The 17,938-nt window shown below is 45.2% G+C and overlaps 1 protein-coding gene across 8 annotated transcripts in view; it reads right to left on the bottom strand.

Moving 5' to 3' along the window:
• The window catches only part of NTRK3 (neurotrophic receptor tyrosine kinase 3), a 328,552-nt gene that overhangs the window by 194,872 nt on the left and 115,742 nt on the right, over positions 1-17,938 (bottom strand). For all 8 annotated transcript variants that reach the window (XM_084640450.1, XM_084640449.1, XM_084640451.1 and 5 more), the window contains 3 exons: positions 11,609-11,632; positions 10,209-10,279; positions 8,275-8,377 (listed from right to left, as the gene is read on the bottom strand). In XM_084640450.1, the coding sequence (XP_084496576.1) occupies positions 8,275-8,377; positions 10,209-10,279; positions 11,609-11,632 (198 nt within the window). The remainder of the gene's footprint in view (positions 1-8,274; positions 8,378-10,208; positions 10,280-11,608; positions 11,633-17,938) is intronic.

Here is a 17,938-nt window from a genome sequence, read left to right as displayed (position 1 = left end):
AAACCGGCCAGGCCTGCCAGGGGGCTTACCCTGGCAGGCCACTGGCCAAAGGTTGCCGATCCCTGCTCTAGAGACATGCCTTGTAAGCAGTGCAGTGTTTTCTCTTAACATTCACCAAGACATGCTTGGAAGAGTTTTATTTGACCATTGCTGCTGTGGTTATGGATTGTATTTTTAATGGAAGGGCAGGTACTTACAGATTGGGAGCACAGGGTTTCACAAGGTTGGAATCAGAAAACAAAATAAAATGTCACTTTAGCAGAAGATACAGAAGTACTTATAGAAGGAAGACCCAGTGAAACCACATGCCCTTTCAATCCATTTCCCAGGTTTCAAGGCAGGCAAACTAAGTGATGTTGAGCGCAGAAAGCAAACCTAGGGGCTTGTAAAACAAATAAAAAGTTACCACCAAGGAAAGGTCCTGACCTTGCAGGGTGCTGAGTGCCTCTAGCTCCCACCAGCATCAGCAGGAATCGAAGGAGCTCACACCTCGCGTCAAGCGCTCAGCACATTACAGGACTGGGCCCAAACAAAGCAGCATAAGCCTGTTACCTTTTACTAACTTTTGATCTACTTGATGGTTCACCATGGATTTATTCACAACACTTTCTGTGGCCAGCTGCTGTTTCCTTTGGATGGCTGCTCCTTTCCCATAGCCACCCTGTACGGCCTTGATAGTGGGAGGGCATCACCCCTGCGACATGAACAAGTCCGGTAGGATAAAATAGAAGGGTGCTGGACACCGATTGCTTTGGGGCAATCAGTACTGACTTTATGGTTTCTCTTAATTGCAAATTTATTTTACTTCCTGTACAGCTTCAAGGGAAAAAATAAACCACCAGGTAATTGTACTCAGACATGGGCAAGTCAATGGAGGTTAGGATTAAGTCTCATTGGAGAGGCAGGTCATTTCACTTAAGCATTTTTTCCCTTTAAGCTACTGAAATAATTACACTGTTAAGGAGGGAAACAAAAAAACAAAGCATGCATCCAAGCTGTCTTTGCAGGAACTGGTCTCCTTGAAATCAGAACCCTGGCATTGCTTTGCAATGGACGCAGAGGACAGTTACCATCTGTTTATGGAAAAATGTTAATAACCCCCAATCATAATCAAATAGGCAACCACTTTACTTTAAGTAGCTATTAACTAATGCTAAATTGCAATGGAACAGCTCGGCAAGTACTTTTGACATACACATCAGCAGCACCAGCGCTCCGAGCAGGGCTATTGGAGTGAATACCAAATGAACTGAGTGATGTGATTCTTGACACGTTACCGAAAGGGTAAAGAGCCTCTATTTACTATTGTTTTGCCTCTCTCTTTCCTTTCCCCCTCCCCTCCCCCCTTTGCTGTTTCGGTTGATTCAGAAAATGAAAAAAGGCAATGGGATTTCAGATGATGCTACGTTTGGGCTGTCAGTCGCTCCTCACCCTTGTCCTGCATGATGAACCTGATTTGGGGAACAAAAACTAGTTTGTAGCTGAGCCCAGAAAACAAGTTCAACTACGCAAGACAAGTCATTTTGTTCTGTGTTTGTATAGCATCTAAAACAATGGGGCCCTGGTCCATGACTAGGGCTGTTAGGTGCTATGGTAACACACACAATAAATAAGTACATTTGTTTCTGCTCTGCTCTATTCTCTTTCATCCAAAAATATTGTAGCTCTCTTACAAGCATGAATTATTGTTTATTATTTCTGGAGCACCAAGAGTACATAATACAAATAAGTATGAGCACAACATCCCTGTCTCAAAGAGCTTACGATTGAAACAGAAAACATGTACACCAGGGATTGGCAACCTTTGGCACAGGGCCCGCCAGGGAAAGCCCCTGGAGGGCCAGGATGGTTTGTTTACCTGCAGTGTCCGCAGGTTCAGCCGATTGCAGCTCCCACTGGCTGCGGTTCGCCGTTCCAAGGCCAATGGGGGCTGCGGGAAGCGGCGCAGGCCGAGGGATGTGCTGGCCGCGTGCCAAAGGTTGCCAATCCCTGATGTACACAAAGGAGAACCAGCAAGCCAAATGTTAGCACTGGAATGTGCATGTCTTGTTGTCTACCTGCCTAAGTACTCATGTGACCATGCCCATCAATGTGTCCGAGTATCTCGTAAGCCCCAGGACTTTCCTGTAGCTTTATTAAATTAAACTTCATTTCCTAAAATGTATTCTGACTACACTTTACTGGGAGGATTTGGGTTTATAGACTTACAGGAAGAAGAGTGCTATTAAGGTGAAGTCTAAAGCATTCTATCCTTAGTCTACAGGCAGGGAAACTGAGGTACAGGGAAGCAAAGACTAGTGCAAGGTCACTAAGTGCGTCATTGGAAGAGCTGGGAACAGGAAGAGAACCCAGGAAATCTGACCCCCAGTCTGCCTGCTCTAACCACTCTCCCTCCCACACCTGGGAATAGAAACCAGGGGCTCTGATTCCCAGGTTCGTGTTCTAACCACTTGATCACTGTCCTTCCTTGGTTAAAAATTCATTCACATGTCTGTGTACAAAAACTCAGATTAGACACCAGCAATTATTGCAGACTACATCTGTGTCTTAAATACTTTCTGTTTACGTATGTGTTTTGTCTGGCCGTTCTTTCTCCAATGTCTCTCTATTCTGCAGCTAAGCCTAAGGTACACAAAGGGAACTTTGTTTTCCATGTTCATTTTATCTCCCCTAACCCTAGGTTTTCACATTCCATGGCCCCGGCAGTCGCTGATAGCCTGTCAAGCCATATTTTTCTCCACTCTGTTGCACGGAGGCAAATCTGCAAGGAGGCCTGAAAGGCAGGATTGCCACCATGATCCAATATTAACGAGGCGCCTCCTCTGGAGCAAGCGAGGAAACTCAATGAGGATGGCACACAGCCATCCGCAACAAGCTCTCCAGAACGAAGATAAACAGGGAACATGCTGCATTATAACCCACCTCACAAGGGGCCTGTGAAGCCACCCTGACGCCAGCCCTGCTATCATGCAACTGGCAGAGCAAGTATTGTGCACCATTGTTATTGGACAGATCAGTAGCTGGGTCATAACCTGGGAAATAAACATGGGGATAAATAAACATTCCCTCCCACACACTGTTCCTCACACATTCTTGTCAACTGCTGGAAATGGCCCACCTTGATTATCACTACAAAATGTTCCCACCACCCAGCTCTCCTGCTGGCAAAAATAGCTCACCTTACCTGATCACTCTTGTTACAGTGTGTATGGTAACATCCATTGTTTCACGTTCTCTGTGTATATAAAATCTCCCCACTGTATTTTCCACTACATGCATCTGATGAAGTGAGCTGTAGCTCACGAAAGCTTATGCTCAAATAAATTGGTTAGTCTCTAAGGTGCCACAAGTACTCCTTTTCTTTTTGCGGATACAGACTAACACGGCTGCGACTCTGAAACCTGTCATTCTTTGTTGTGGTGACTCTTCAGCGAGGCAGACTGGATGCTGCTCGCTCTTCAGCCTGTCACTGCCACTTCTACAAACTACCTGAGAGGGTCGCTAGAGAGCAATGTGAGGCACTTATTTTCCGGGCTGTCTCTGGGACAGACAGAGAGAAGAGAAGCAAAGGCGCTGGCCTATGCTCCCAAACAGGGCCCAAATCCATATCTATTAGCTGGGAAATCCCTAACCAGGTCCTCTCAGATTGCTCTGCTCCTTTGCTGTGCTTTCTGCCCATGTGTACAAAGCCCAGGATTGGGATATAGGGATCCCTCATTCTCTGGCCTCACCTCCACAGAACGCAAGCAGCCATCTGCCTGCACACCCTGCTAAGGTTCACTCCCTGGCCCTAGCTGTGCCTCACCTCCCACCTTATTCACTTAGGCATTAACCTCCCTTCTCAGCCTGCTGGAAAGAGAAAGTAAAGGGGGAGGAGGAGACAAGCTTACAAGCCTCCCCACAAGGCATTCTGGGTTACTTGAGTACACAGCATTCTGCGGCCATGACAAAAACAACAGGAAAAACCTGCTCCTACAATCCTGCCAAGCTGGGATTTCAACAGCAAGTGGCAATGCATCAGCTGGCTACAAACTGCTCCTGAATCAGGGAATGATGCTCCATCCCCAGATCAGGCCTTTTGATTATTATTATTCTATTTTTTAATCACCAACCATATGCTTGATGCTCTGTAGGACCTAGTTCCTGTCCCAGAAAGCTGCAACTAGATCACAATGGGAGACTCAGAGGAGAGTGCAAGCTTCCAGAGGATTTTCGGTTGTATTGATTTTTGATCACACTCTCCTTCTCTCCCATGACACTGTGACAGTAAAGATCTTTGCCAGAGGTGAGTGTCCAGGGGTGAGACTTCAGGAGATATGAATGAAGAAAGAAGAGTAGCTTGGCAAGCTAGATTAGAACCAGAACTAGGGGTCACCAAATGAAATTAATAGGCAGCAGGTTTAAAACAAACAAAAGGAAGTACTTCTTCACACAACGCACAGTCAACCTGTGGAACTCCTTGCCAGAGGATGTTGTGAAAGCCAAGACTATAACAGGGTTCAAAAATGAACTAGATAAATTCATGGAGGATTGGTCCATCAAAGGCTATTAGCCAGGATGGGCAGGGATGGTGTCCCTAGTCTCTGTTTGCCAGGGGCTGGGAATGGGTGACAGGGGATGGATCACTTGATGACTACCTGGTCTGTTCATTTCCTGTGAAGCACCTGGCATTGGCCACTGTCGGAAGACAAGACACCAGGCTAGATGGACCATTGGTCTGACCCAGTATTGCTGTTTTTCTGTTATTAGGGAGCTCATTCCACAAGTGGGAAGCACCACAGAAGAAGGTAAAGATGGGAGACTGAAATAAATGGGGCATCATTGGTGGAATGAAGGGCCGGGGGACATGAAAGATGATAAAATCCAACTTGGAGGCTGGGCCTAAGGGCTTATCTACACATATGGCACTGCAGTGGTGCAGCAGCACCAATGAGTCTGTAATGCTTAGTAACCACAGTACCTATGCCGATGGGAGAGCTTCTCCCATCGGCACAGGTACTCCACCTCCCTGATAAGCAGTAGCTATGTCGACAGAAGAAGCTCTCCCATTTACGTAGCACTGTCTACACCAGAGTTCGGTCGGCGTAACTGTGTTGCGCAGGGGTGTGGATTTTCTGCGTTGCTCAGGGTAGTTATACCACCATAAGTCTGTAGTGTAGATCACGCCTACATTATTCAAGGCCTTGAAGGTGTTAAGTGAGAAGTTTGAACTTTTATGCAGTGGCTGAAGGGACGCTAATGGAGGGGTGCAAAGGTAGACAGAGGATGGTAGGATCTGATCAATGGGGAAGGAAGAGCATTTTTGCCACTGCGTTTCAGGCAGACTGGCAGGGAGTGACGCAGTCATCTGCTGGTTGCAGCCATCAAGGCAAGATGCAGCCAGGGTATTAGCCCCTGGAACAGAATGGAAGGGTCACATTTGCAAAACATTGAGGAGGAAGAAGCAATATTCTGCAACAGCCTTGTTGTGTGGGAAGAAGGGAAAGGAGGAGTCAAAGGGACTGTGAGCCTAAGCGATGGGCAGGATGGTGTTGTGCCAACGACAACAGAGAAAGGAGGAAATGGAAAAACCAAGAAGCTCTATGCTGGCGATGGGCCATCTAAGGCCATATATCAGGAGATCGTCTGCAGCACAGGAGTGGGCAGAGGGAAACAGGGCCCATAGATTAGTGAGTCATCAGCCAAGAGATGAGAGTTTAAACTGTACAAATGGATACAGTCACCAAGGAGAAGGCGTAGAGGGAGAAGCCATGGAAGGGGTCCCCAGAGTGTTGGTTGAGGGAGGAGAAGGAGGAACCAAGGTGGAGTTTGTAAGGGGAGCAAATTAGACAAATTTACCCTAGTGGCACTGATAAAGGTGCTGTAGAAGATATCAAGAGAGCTACGTGAGCCCTTGTGTCAGCAACAGGTACTTTTGCTCAGCAGGAGCACGTGCACGTTTGTCTAAACGTGGCGGCAGAATGCTACCGATGTACAAGGAGCCTTCGAGGCTCAAGATCCAGCTGCTCATCTAATAGCAGAGCCAGTCACTTTCACACTAACTCCACGTGGACTTGGTGTCCACAGCACCCAACAACAACCTGCATTTCCAAGATGCCTATGAAGGCTGTGATTGGCTACAGAATCAGTGCACCAGGATCAAGTCCCACATGAGACATCTCTCTGAATTTTAAACCCATGTAAACACTGCAGATTCTGTCTGTCTAACAGCCTTACCAGCAAAACCCCTAAAAATTAAGTCTGCAGGGGAATATTTATATCTACAATTTATTATCAGAATAACAGGGACTCCAACTTAGCACAGCAACTTAATGAAAGGAAAACCATGTTTTTCTTGATAAAAGCTTGTGCTATCTAAATCCTGCACATGCCAAAAGGGAATATTACCACTGTATATTGAGGAACTCAAACGTCATTCAAGATTCATACTCATGGTTACCATAACCCCTCAGTACGTGTGCAAGCACACATCTGTCTATCCATCTACAGAGGTGAGTTACCCACATGATATTCACATTCTTCTCTCTGTTTTTCATGTGTGGGAATATTTATTCTTTTCTTTTACCTATAACATTTTGCACTATCAGCAGCAGATACCACAGCACTGTACAAACCATTCCTCCCGTAGATATACCCCCCTCCCCGTATGAAGTTGGAAAACTTCATCTCCGCTTTACAGATGGGGAAACTCAAGCAGAAAGCATAGTTAAGCCAGTTAGTTGTGTGAGGTCACAAAATGAGGCAGTGGAAGAGTTGGGAATCATGACCCGCAGAAATCATGACTTCCATTCCCATGCTCCCCCACCAACAATCTGTACACCCTAGCAGATTGCTCCCATCAATGGACATATGAGCTAAATTTGCTAAGTTGCTACAGTAGTTCTGCTGTTTAATTAAGGTCCTGTCTTCCATCTCCAGAGGCCACACAGGGGAAACACCAGCCACAGTCTCATTTGGACCTACTCTGGAAATGTCTTCGCAAAGCAAACAGAACTCTGGGCAAGCACAAGCCGTGCCCCCAAACATTTCAGCCTGCTCCTCAACTGCAGGCCCCAGCATGGCTGGGAAATCAGCTGCCACTCAGCAGCCTTTGAAAAGGGTTGTGTTAACCAAAGACCACGTGTTTGGCTGTACAATGCCTGTATTAACAAGGATGGAGGCTGGCAACTACTTTGTTATGTTATAAACCTGTCCCAGTAGGCTCTGCTACGCACCACCAACGCTTCAAGGCTGCAGATAAACACAAGGCGAATCATGAAAAACAGACGGTGCTCAATGATTCAGTTTCTCTTGGCACGAGCCCCATGATCCTGAAGAGAAGCAACGACGTTGCTGGGGAGAACTGAAAGAATGGCTCCATATGGCAAACATCACTGTCTTCTCATTGGCTAAGCACTACCTAGCCTGCCTGAAACAGTTCCCACGAGGATGGCCATGAAGCAGAAAAGGAAACGAGTGAAACATTCCAGTGGGGAGGCAGCAGGAAAACCCCTTGCAACCTGCTGAAACATCACTTGCTCTTCGCAAGCACCCCACAGACTCATAACAGCATATTTTCTTCCTTCACAAACCGACTCAGAATCCACCCGCATTCCGTTCTATCAGGAACTGGCCAATACACCAAGGAGGCAATTTAATGTATTTTTACCTCCCGCCCCAACCTACCCAACCCTGCTTAACGCAGGGCAGCCAAACGGCATTTCCCGTGAGACCTATAAGAAGGGCAAAGGGGTGAGGTAATATCTTTTAGAGAGAGACATGCTTTCGAGCTCTGAGTACATTCCCCAGACCTGAAGCAGAGCTCTGTGTAAACTCGAAAGTTCATCTCTCTCACCAACAGAAGGTGGTCCAACAAAAGATATGAGCTCAGCCACCTTGCCTCACTAATATCCTGGGACCAACACAGCTACAACAACACGGCACAAGGGCATTCATTCTTCAGCGCTCAACAACCGCTGTTACTGCCAAAGACAGCAGGACCCAAAGCCCCCCACCAACACACACACACACACACAAACACACATGCTTATTCCCAATAGCAGGAACAGCTGCAGCCCAGAACAACAAAAGAGAAAGACTCTATTGCTCTCTAGGTCCAGGCAATGAACAGAAGAGGTAGTCGTACTGTTTCCCTTCAAAGGGCTCTGGGAGTGCCACTGGCTGGTATAGACAGTACCTTTTGTGGAAATAAAACACACCACCTTTCATAATGTGGCATTAGAGCCTGGCATTCCTTGAAGGTGCCTCTTGCTGGAGAAGAGCAGCTACACGTACCTTTCATCCCAAACTTGGATCTTCGACCGTACTTGTTGATCATAATAAAGAGCACCACCAAGAGGACACACGCGAAAGCTGCAAGCCCAACTGCTATGGATACCTGCAAGGGACAAATCTGAAAGTTAGGATGAAGGAACATATGATATCCAAACCAGTTCAGACTTGAAAAGTAAAAGTCTCCTGGCTCAGTCACTCCTGTACACTTACATGCTGCTGTGGAGACGAATCCATCTGAATGCAAATGGCTTTAGTGCAGTTTTGAAACTACAAGAGCCTCTTACTGCGACAGGAAAAATAAGAATAATTTCTATATAGATACAATTCTGCTCCGATATCACATTTCCCATGCCTCTGAACCCTCACTCTCTAATCATCAAGTACATCTGCATGGAATCTTCGCTCCTTAGTATTCCTTAATGCCCTGGGTTTTTTGCCCTTCATAATCTCCATTTGACACATCTTACCCAATGTGTGGTCTCACAACCATAAGTGGATACTAACTTGCGATGGGGAATATGCAGTAGGAGCAGAAGAATTCTTTCACAACATCAATTCTGCCTCCATGCAAGCAACCCTCAGAAGCAAGAATAAGGGAAGAGAAAACACAAGAGACAGAAGGCGGTCGAACTCTTTTCCTGAGGTTCCAGCTGCTCCTTTATGAGTAGTAGTGGTAAATATTTATATTATGATCGTACCCAAAGTGCCCCAGTTGGGACTGGGGTCCCATTGTGCCAAGCCCTGTACGGATGCAGAAGGGAGATCATCCCTGTACACAAAGGCTTACAGCCCAAAGCTCCTTTTTATATTTATTAATATTTATTCTGCAGATCTTTACCCAAGACTCTTTAATTGTGTTGCTGTAAATAAACAGCTTCCTTTCAGGATTTCTTCCGTTTGCATTTGGCCAATTATTCTTACTGCCTTCCAGGGCCTCTTATTGCATTTGGACCTGTGTTCCTCTTACTGTGATGTGTTCAATCACAGAAGAAAATACAGCATTAACAGAAAGACATTTTACTCCTTTCATCGCTTGATGCTTTTCCCAGTCTTTGATAGACGCATGGTTTTATTTTTCAAAGGTCACATTTTAACAAGTATGATTTTCATTCCCCTGTATATATTCTGCATTTCTTTTTCTACACTGGGTGCTGTTCACGAGTAAGGTCCCATTGTATGAAGCGCTTTCCTCAGTTCCCCTGAGAATTACCGCAGGATAAAACATTCAGAAAAATCGATAAGGGTTTGTTTATTCTGTCAATATTTTCTGGATTTCAAGATTCTCAAAACCTTGCATAAAATTAGAGCAATTCTATGAAACCCCTAATTATTTTCCCAACACTGTTGCTCTCAACATTTTCCCCATCTCTGTCTGGATTTTGTGAAAAGTGAAATTTTGAGGGTCTTGCAAACCATGTAAAATGAATTGGCAAAACTTATTTCAGCCAATGTGATCAAGTCCTAGTGCGACATCACCAAATGCAGCGGGGGGGGGGGGGGGGTTAAAGAAGGGGTGGATGAATCGGTATTGATGAAAATAAACCAGAACTGAATCCATGCTCCTAAAGATTCCATTATAGCATGAAACAACTCAATTAATTGATTGATTTGTCATTTTTTTCACTGTTCTCTCAGAATTTCTGACCCTGCAGGAAATACTTTGGGGGAGACTCTGTCTTCAAGAGATTCACAACCCAGTTTTGCAAACTCAAGAGGCTAACGTAGTTCATATCAGTATCCCTGCTTATCCATCGCAAACCACTGAACCATCTAAAGTCTGGCCATCATTAATTGGACAGGGTAGGATTTTACTTACAAACAAATATCTCAGTATAGAAGCAATGGTGGTGCAAACAGTATACCACCCTATCCATCAGCAACAGCAGAAATCAATAGAAAATGCTTCCCCTGTACAAAAAGGAGACAGGACTCACCCCAAATGTATCCTCCTCTGGTTTGTGGGTCACAGTGATAGGTGGGGTGGGGCTCACTTCATAGTCACCAACTGGAACCAGAAGAAGAAAGAGGAAATATTCAATTTGTGCCCCCAAGGAATTCCACAGGCCCCAGAACATCCCAACCTTGTGATGTCACACTACATAGCACTGGCTAGCCCAGAGAATGAGGTCTCTTGCCTTCTATTTCAAAGACTTTGAATTCAAGTCTTATTGGGGTTGTAATTTCTCCTGAACTGGCATAGACCAAATGAGCTAATAGGTGTTTTTTTACTTAAGCTCTCTAGGTTCCTATGTGACTCGGCAGTGAGGAAGCAAAGTCAAGTTACTGATCGGACACAGTATCACTCCCACCAGTTAATGAGAAGCAGTCTGATCCCATATGTTCTGTGGGTGAGGGTTCTTCATCCACCCACATGCCTCCCAGCACCAGGGGAAAGCTAGTGGTTCAAGCATCCCTGGAATGCAGATTGCTACAAGACTGAATCCTGCCAAATTAAAACCAACAAACAATGACTTGAGTGATTTTTTAAATTAAATGCATTTGAATGCTGGCAATTAAAAATCCAGGGAGCAGAAATCCCCCAGCCACAGAACAGGTACAGCACTTACCCTACACACCTGTTCAATGGGCCTCAGCTCCTACTTGGAAGAGTCCACACTACAATGAAGGGGGGAGGGATTCCAATATCCAGGACCCAATCAGTCCTTTGGCTTGTGCTCAGACTGCTGCAATATGGGGGTCAAACCAGCACTTGTTGTGATGCAGACAACTGTTCTGCTAGGAAGGGGACTGAGACCCAGCTGCTCATTACATACAGGTGATTCAATGGCAACTTCTTTGGGGCACCACCTATCTGCACCTAATTTAGATCAGTAACCTCAAGGGGAGAGGTTCCATATTACTTCCCCAAGCCCTGAACCACATCAGCCCTCACAAGACTAGCTCTGAAGACTGCTTTTCCTTTCAGTTTCAGTGGACTAGGCATCTATACCACTGCCCTGTGGCACCCCAAACTACAGCCAGTACAGGAGTTGCTTGAAGACACATTCACGCCTCTGTGTCATACTGCAAAGTTACCCGTGCTACCGGCACATCACATGCTTCCCTCTCCATTGGTCTGGATCCTTCTTCAGGACCCCACTAGGCAGGAATAGACCTGCCCAGGATCTACAGACTGTACAGCACATAAAAACCTTCCTTAATACACTCAGGCTCTCACAGAGGGGAAGCCAGACACTTATTTCCTCATCTCCCTCTCTAACAATCCCTCCTGCCTAGCGCTAAAGCATTAGATCGCCCCCAAACGTCATCTGCAAGGTACTTGGATTCAGGAGGTGAAAAAAGGAAATGAAGCAAAAGGCAAGAAAGCACTTACTTGAAACAAAGTTATCCGTACTCTCTGTGAAAAGGACAAAGAGAGAAGCAACACAATTAACAGCACAGTAAAGGGACGTCAGCCCCTCCCATCCAAACACTTCTCAGCCACACTCCCACATCATCCCAACCAGCCCAGGGACGTTTGAGGGCGTACCTCTCGGAGTAAGCCAGCCACTAGCTAATGCCAGCTCACTGACTGCACAGGGAGCAGAGGGAAAACCCTCCTAGGAAGAGCATAGCTACTTTAAGAGATTTCTCTGTTTAGATCCACACGGCAGGGCTGAGCAGGATTTGGGGGAGGTGTGGCAAGAGAACAAAGCTTCCCATTTTTGGCCCATTTGGCAGTCCTGGCTCAAAATAATCTCAGACTGTGTTGAAGGTCGGGATTGGGGTGCACTGGAACAGCTGTGAGGGGGCTTGGGCTGAAATGGGGGAGGGAGGACTGCAGGTTGGGATTCCAGTGGATTGATAGGGCAGAACTGGAAACCCCATGGCCCCAGTAGCTGTAATACCATTTAGGAGCAAGTTGCAGAGCTGTGATGGAGTGAGGACTGGAAGCAATTGGGCTCAGGACAGAGGTGTGGCTGGTGCGGGGGAAAGGGGCCGCACGACATTTGCGCCATCCTGTAAAGTAGGCCCTCTTAGTCATTCCCCTCAGCAACCTGACCAGTTCACGGTATCCAGTAAAGCTCCTTCCAAACAAAACAGCTCGCTAGGGCCCCAGGTGACAATGTCTAAAGCTCTCAGTGACAATCAGTTTATATAGCATGAGAACAACATCAGCTTTCAATGTACTCGCCAGCAAAAGAAACTGACCCTGATACTAACAGGATTTTACACAGCTTTGCCGGCCAAGGGTGCCTGGAATGATGCTGCAGCGTTCCCATAAAAGCATGGCAGAGGCTTGGAAGGGAAGCAAATACAGACCCAGGGTCATACGTGCAGCTCCCAATGAACTGAAGTTTGGTTCGGTTAATTGGGCTGTGATGGATTAGATCAGTAGTTCTTGACTCCTGGGCAAGTTACTACACTTTTTTAATTTGAGGGGGCTGGAAATTTTCCAGGGACTGCAGCATAGGAGCCAGCAAACAGAGTTGAAAACAGCAGCCTTTGCATGGAGATCCCTGTTGGAGGAGAAGGGAGGCAAGCCTCTGCTCCTGAGGGGCAGGGAGAGAGTTCTTGACAGTGTGTTTGCTTGCTTGAGGGTTTGTTTTCAGTTTGCAAAGTCTGGCAGGGGGCAGTGCATGGGGAGAGAAGCAGAGCCTGTGATCACAGCTGAACCTTGATTGTGGGGGCGAGGCTTCCCTAATCAGCAAGCCTATAAAGGCAGCCAACCAATTGGCCGGCAGCACAGGAGCCAGCAAACAGGGGTATGTTTTGGGTTCTTTCCCCACTCCTTTTTTCTTTCTTCAGAGGAGCGTAGGAGGGAAGGCTATGACAGCTACACAGGCAGCTGTAGTAGTGACCCAAAGAATGGAAGAGACAATTAAGATGACTGGATGTGGAAGCTGTGGGATATACTTTATTCTGGAGAGGGTACCTGAAAGGTGCTTCATTTGTATGAAGTGCCGTCTGATGCATCTGATGGAGGAGAAGATCCAAGGTTTGGAGAGGCAGCTAGAAACTGTGGTGGATTTTCAAAGGGGATTTGGGCAGATGATGGAGGGAAGGAGAGAAGAGGCTGAAGAGAAACCTCATGACTTGCAAATGCTGGACCAGAGAACTGTGAGGGTAGACTTCTGGATGAGGAAAATGGCCAACGGAAGCACATGACTATGAGAACAAGGAGGAGGAAAAGACTGGCTAGCGAAGGAGAAACAGAGCAGAGGAACAGGTTCGCTGAGTTGAAAAATGAAAGGGAGAGGCAGTCAGTAACCAAAGATGGGAAGGCAAGGAAGAAAAGAAGAGCAGCTAGTCCTGCAAGAAGAGGGAAAGAGACAATGAAGACAGCCAGACTTCAGAGACCTAAGAGGATAGAGGATGACTCGCAGGAGACTACAAGTGAGAACAGAAGACTTGCAGCCAGAAAGAACAGAAGGGGGAAGGCTGGAGAATTGCAACACTCAGAAGAGGCAGGTGTACGAGATTGGGGACTCCCCTACTAAGAAGAACAGACAGACCTGTCACCACAGCTGATCCGGAGAACAGAAGGGTGTGTTGTCTGCCGTGAGATAAGAGACAGGATGTGGACCTGAGATGGAAGAGGATCCTAATGGGAGCTGGAAAGAATCCACTGATTGTCCTTCATGTTGGAACAAATGATATTGCTAGATTCTCACTGGGACACAACAAGGAAAACTGACAGGCTGGAGAAGACACTTAAAGAAATGGAGGCTCAGGTGACCCTCAGGGGGATTCTACCTGTCTGTAGAGGAGGAGGGCAAAGGCAAGACAAGATTATGATGATGAACAGATGGTTCAGACAATGGTGCTATAAGGAGGGCTTTGGGATGTTCAACCAGTGGGAGGTATTCACAGACAGAGGACTGTTCTCATGGGATGGACTCCACCTGAGTAGAGAGGGAAATATGCTTCTGGGACGGAGGTTGGCACAACTGATTAAAAGAGCTTTAAACTAGGAACATGGGGGAAATGGTTTGGAGCTCATGTAATCTCTGCATCTGATTCTAATATTGAGTGGGAGGAAAACCAAGTAAAAGAGCAATGAAGAAAGGAATAGAAGAGGGTAAGAAAATGTACAACAACAAGAGGAAAGATAGGGCTAAATCACTGGGAGTAACAGTCAGGTATACTGGCAGTAAAATGACGGTACCTAATCCAGCGAGGAATTTGGGCAAAACCAAGCAGAAACAACTAAGATGTCTGTGAATCAGTGCAAGGAACCTGGGTAACAAAATGGAGGAACTAGAACTACCAGTGCAAGAAGTGAAACTAGATATTATAAGGTGAATGGAAACCTGGTGAAACAGTAACCACGACTTCAATCCAGGTGTTGGAGGGTATGTGCTGTTCAGAAAAGACAGAAATAAAGGTAAAGGAGGTATTAATAATGGGGAAGACTTTAAAGAAATTAGAAGTGATGGAATGCATAAAACTGAATCTGTTTGGGTCAAAATCTCTTTGGGGAAGAAAGGTAACAGAGGTTCCACTGGGATAGTGCTTGGGCCTGCTATAGACACCCAGGATCTGATTTGGATATGGAGAGAGACCTCTAATATTTTTAATAAAATAAACACTACTGGGAATTGTGTGATTATGAGAGATTTTCATTTCCCAGATATAGACTGGAAGACAAGTGTGTAAATGGTAGGGCCCAGATATTCCTGGACGTGATAGTCAACAGATTTCTTCACCAGATAGTCACTGAACCTACAAGATGTGATGCTATTTTAGATTTAGTATTGGTAAGTAACATGGACTTCATAGGACTCCTGGTTGTAGAGGACAACCTTGATTCAAGTGATCATGAATTAATTCAGTTTAGACTAAACTGAAGGATAAACAGAAATAGGTCTGTAACTATCCTTGATTTCAAAAGGGCACACTTTAAAAAGTAAAGGAAATAACTAAGGGAAGTGGATTGGATTGAAGAATTTAAGGATCTTAATGTGGAAGAGGCTTGGGATTACTTTGAGTAAGGGGGAAAAAATTGTAGGGAAGGATAGCAGACCTAACTGGATGAACAAGCATCTCAAACAGGTTATTAAGAAGAGAAAACCTACAAGGAATGGAAGAAGTGATGGACACAAAGGAGAGTTACTTCTTGAAAGTCGGAAAGTGTAGGGAGAAAAGTGAGAACTGCCAAAAGCTAAGCAGAGTTGGACTTTGCAAAGGAAATTAAAAGCAATAGTAAAAGATTCTTTTTTTTAAAGAAAACAAGGAAAGAAGTGAGACCGCTAAGCACTGAGGATGGGTTGCAGATTAAAGATCATAAAGGTATGGCCCAACACCTAAGCAAATAATTTGCCTCCGTTTTTAATAAGGATAATGAGGAGCTTGAGGGCAGTGGCAAGGTACCAGTGGAACAAGGATATGGAAGTAGAAATTAAATGGAAGCCAAACTCAGACAGCTTAATGGGACCAAATTGGGGGGCCCAGATAATCTCCATCCAAGAATACTAAAGGAACTGGTATATCAAATTGCAAGGATTTTTAATGAATCTGTCAACTCAGGGGTTGTACCTTATGACTGGAGAATTGAAAATATAGTACCTATATTTAAGAAATGAAAAGAAAGGGATCTGGGAAACTACAGGCTTCTTAGTTTGACCTCAGTTGTATGGAAGGTCTTAGAACAAATTATGAAAGCGTGAGTAGTTACGGACATAGAGGTCAACAGTAATTGGGATAAAATACAACACTGGCTTTACAAAAGGTAGATCATCCCAGACCAACCTAATCTCTTTCTTTGAGAAGATAACCTATTTTCTAGACAAAGGAAATGCAGTAGATCTAATCTACTCGCATTTCAGTAAAGCATTTGATACAGTTCCACATGGTTAGATCAGTAGATTAGTCAAATTATTAGTTAAATTGAAGATGATGAGAATTAATAAGAGAATTGAAATGTGGGTAAGAAACTGGTTAATGAGGAGACAACAATGGGTCATGCTGTCAGGCTGACGGGAGGTTACTAGTGGAGTTTCTCAAGGGTCAATCTTGGGACCAATCTTATTTAACATTTTCATTAATGACCGTGGTACAAAAAGTGTGAGTGTGCTAATAAAATTTGTGCATGACGCTAAGTTGGGAGATATTGCCAATATGGAGGAGGACCAGATCATCATACAAGAAGATTTTGATGACCTTGAAAACTGGAGTAATAGAAATTGGATGAAATTTAACAGTACAAAGTGAATTTCAGGACTAACAAGAAGAATTTTTGCTGTAAGATGGAGATGTATCAGTTGGAAGTGACAGAGGAGGAGAAAGATGTGGCTGTGTTGGTCAATCACAGGATGACTATGAGCCACCACTGTGATCCCGCCATGAAAAAGGCTAATTGCAATTCTAGGATGCATCAGCCAACGTATTTCCAGATAGGAAAGTGTTATTACCATAATACAGGGCATTGGTGAGACCCCATCTGGAACACTGTGTGCAATTCTGGTCTCCAATGTTTAAGAAAGATTAATTTAAACTGGAACAGATGCAGAGAAGGGCTACTAGGATGATCAGAGCAATGAAGACCCTACCTTAAGAGAGGAGACTTAAGGAGCTTGGCTTGTTTAACCTAACAAAACAAAGAATGAGGGGTGATACGATTGCTCTCTGTAAATACATCAGAGGGAAAAACGCCACAGAGGGAGAGGAGTTATTTAAATTAAGGGCCAATGCTGGCAAAAGAACAAATGAATATAAACTGGCCATCAACAAGTTTAGGCTTGAAACTATACAAAAGTTTCAAACCATCAGAGGAGTGAAGTTCTGGAACAGCCTTCCAAGGGAAGCAGTGGGGCCAAAAAACCCTAACCTATTTTAAGACTGAGTTTGATAAGTTTATGAAGGGGGTGGCACAGTGAGATTGCCTACAGTGGTATATGGCCCATCCACAACTGCGATTAGAAAATATCTCCAATGTCCAGAGATAGGACAGTAGTTGGGAAGGGCGATGACAATTCTTTCCCAGGTGTCTGCCTGGCAGGTCTCGCCTACATGCTCAGGGTCTGGTTGCCATATTTGGGGTCAGGACAGAATTTTCCCCCAGGTCAGATTGGCAGAGACCTTGGGATTGTTTTGCCTTTCTTGGCAGCTTTGGACGTGGGTCACTTGCTGGTTTGAACTAGAGTAAATGGTGGATTCTCTGTAACTTGAAGTCTTTAAATCAAACTCTGAGGACTGCAGTAACCCACCCAGAGGTTAGGGGTCTATTTCAGGAATCGGTGGGTGAGGTTCTGTGGCCTGCAATGTGCAGGTCAGACTAAATGATCACGATGGTCCCATCTGGCCTTAAAGTGTATGAATCTATGAGACTCTAAACTTTAATTTTAAAAAATTCTGGTCCTGGCAGGTTGCAGCGAAAACCTCCCCAGTGTAACTAGCAGCAGTAATGAGGTGTGTTGAATGTACAGCTCCTCACGTTTTCTAGAAAAAACAACTTTCAAATGCAAGACTGTACATTTCAGATGCACTGAATGTAAAGGTCAGTTTTGGCAATGTCCGGACCACTGATCTTCAAGAAAAGTAAATCATGTACTGATTACATCATGGGCGGGGGGCTGCCACAGTGAGAAAGATTCTGGGACACAGGCTCGTGGGAGGAAAAAAAGGGATGCGTTTGTAGTGGCAGGTAGAAAAAGGCAGTGAACCTTTGGATTAGGTCTATCTATAGTCTTTTCTTTTCCAGCACCTTCTATACAAGGATTTC

Source organism: Lepidochelys olivacea (assembly GCF_965140295.1).
Source record: "Lepidochelys olivacea isolate rLepOli2 genome assembly, chromosome: 10".
NCBI lineage: Eukaryota > Metazoa > Chordata > Testudines > Cheloniidae > Lepidochelys > Lepidochelys olivacea.
Note: the sequence above shows the minus strand (reverse complement) of the source record. Positions and strands in the feature narration are given on the sequence as shown.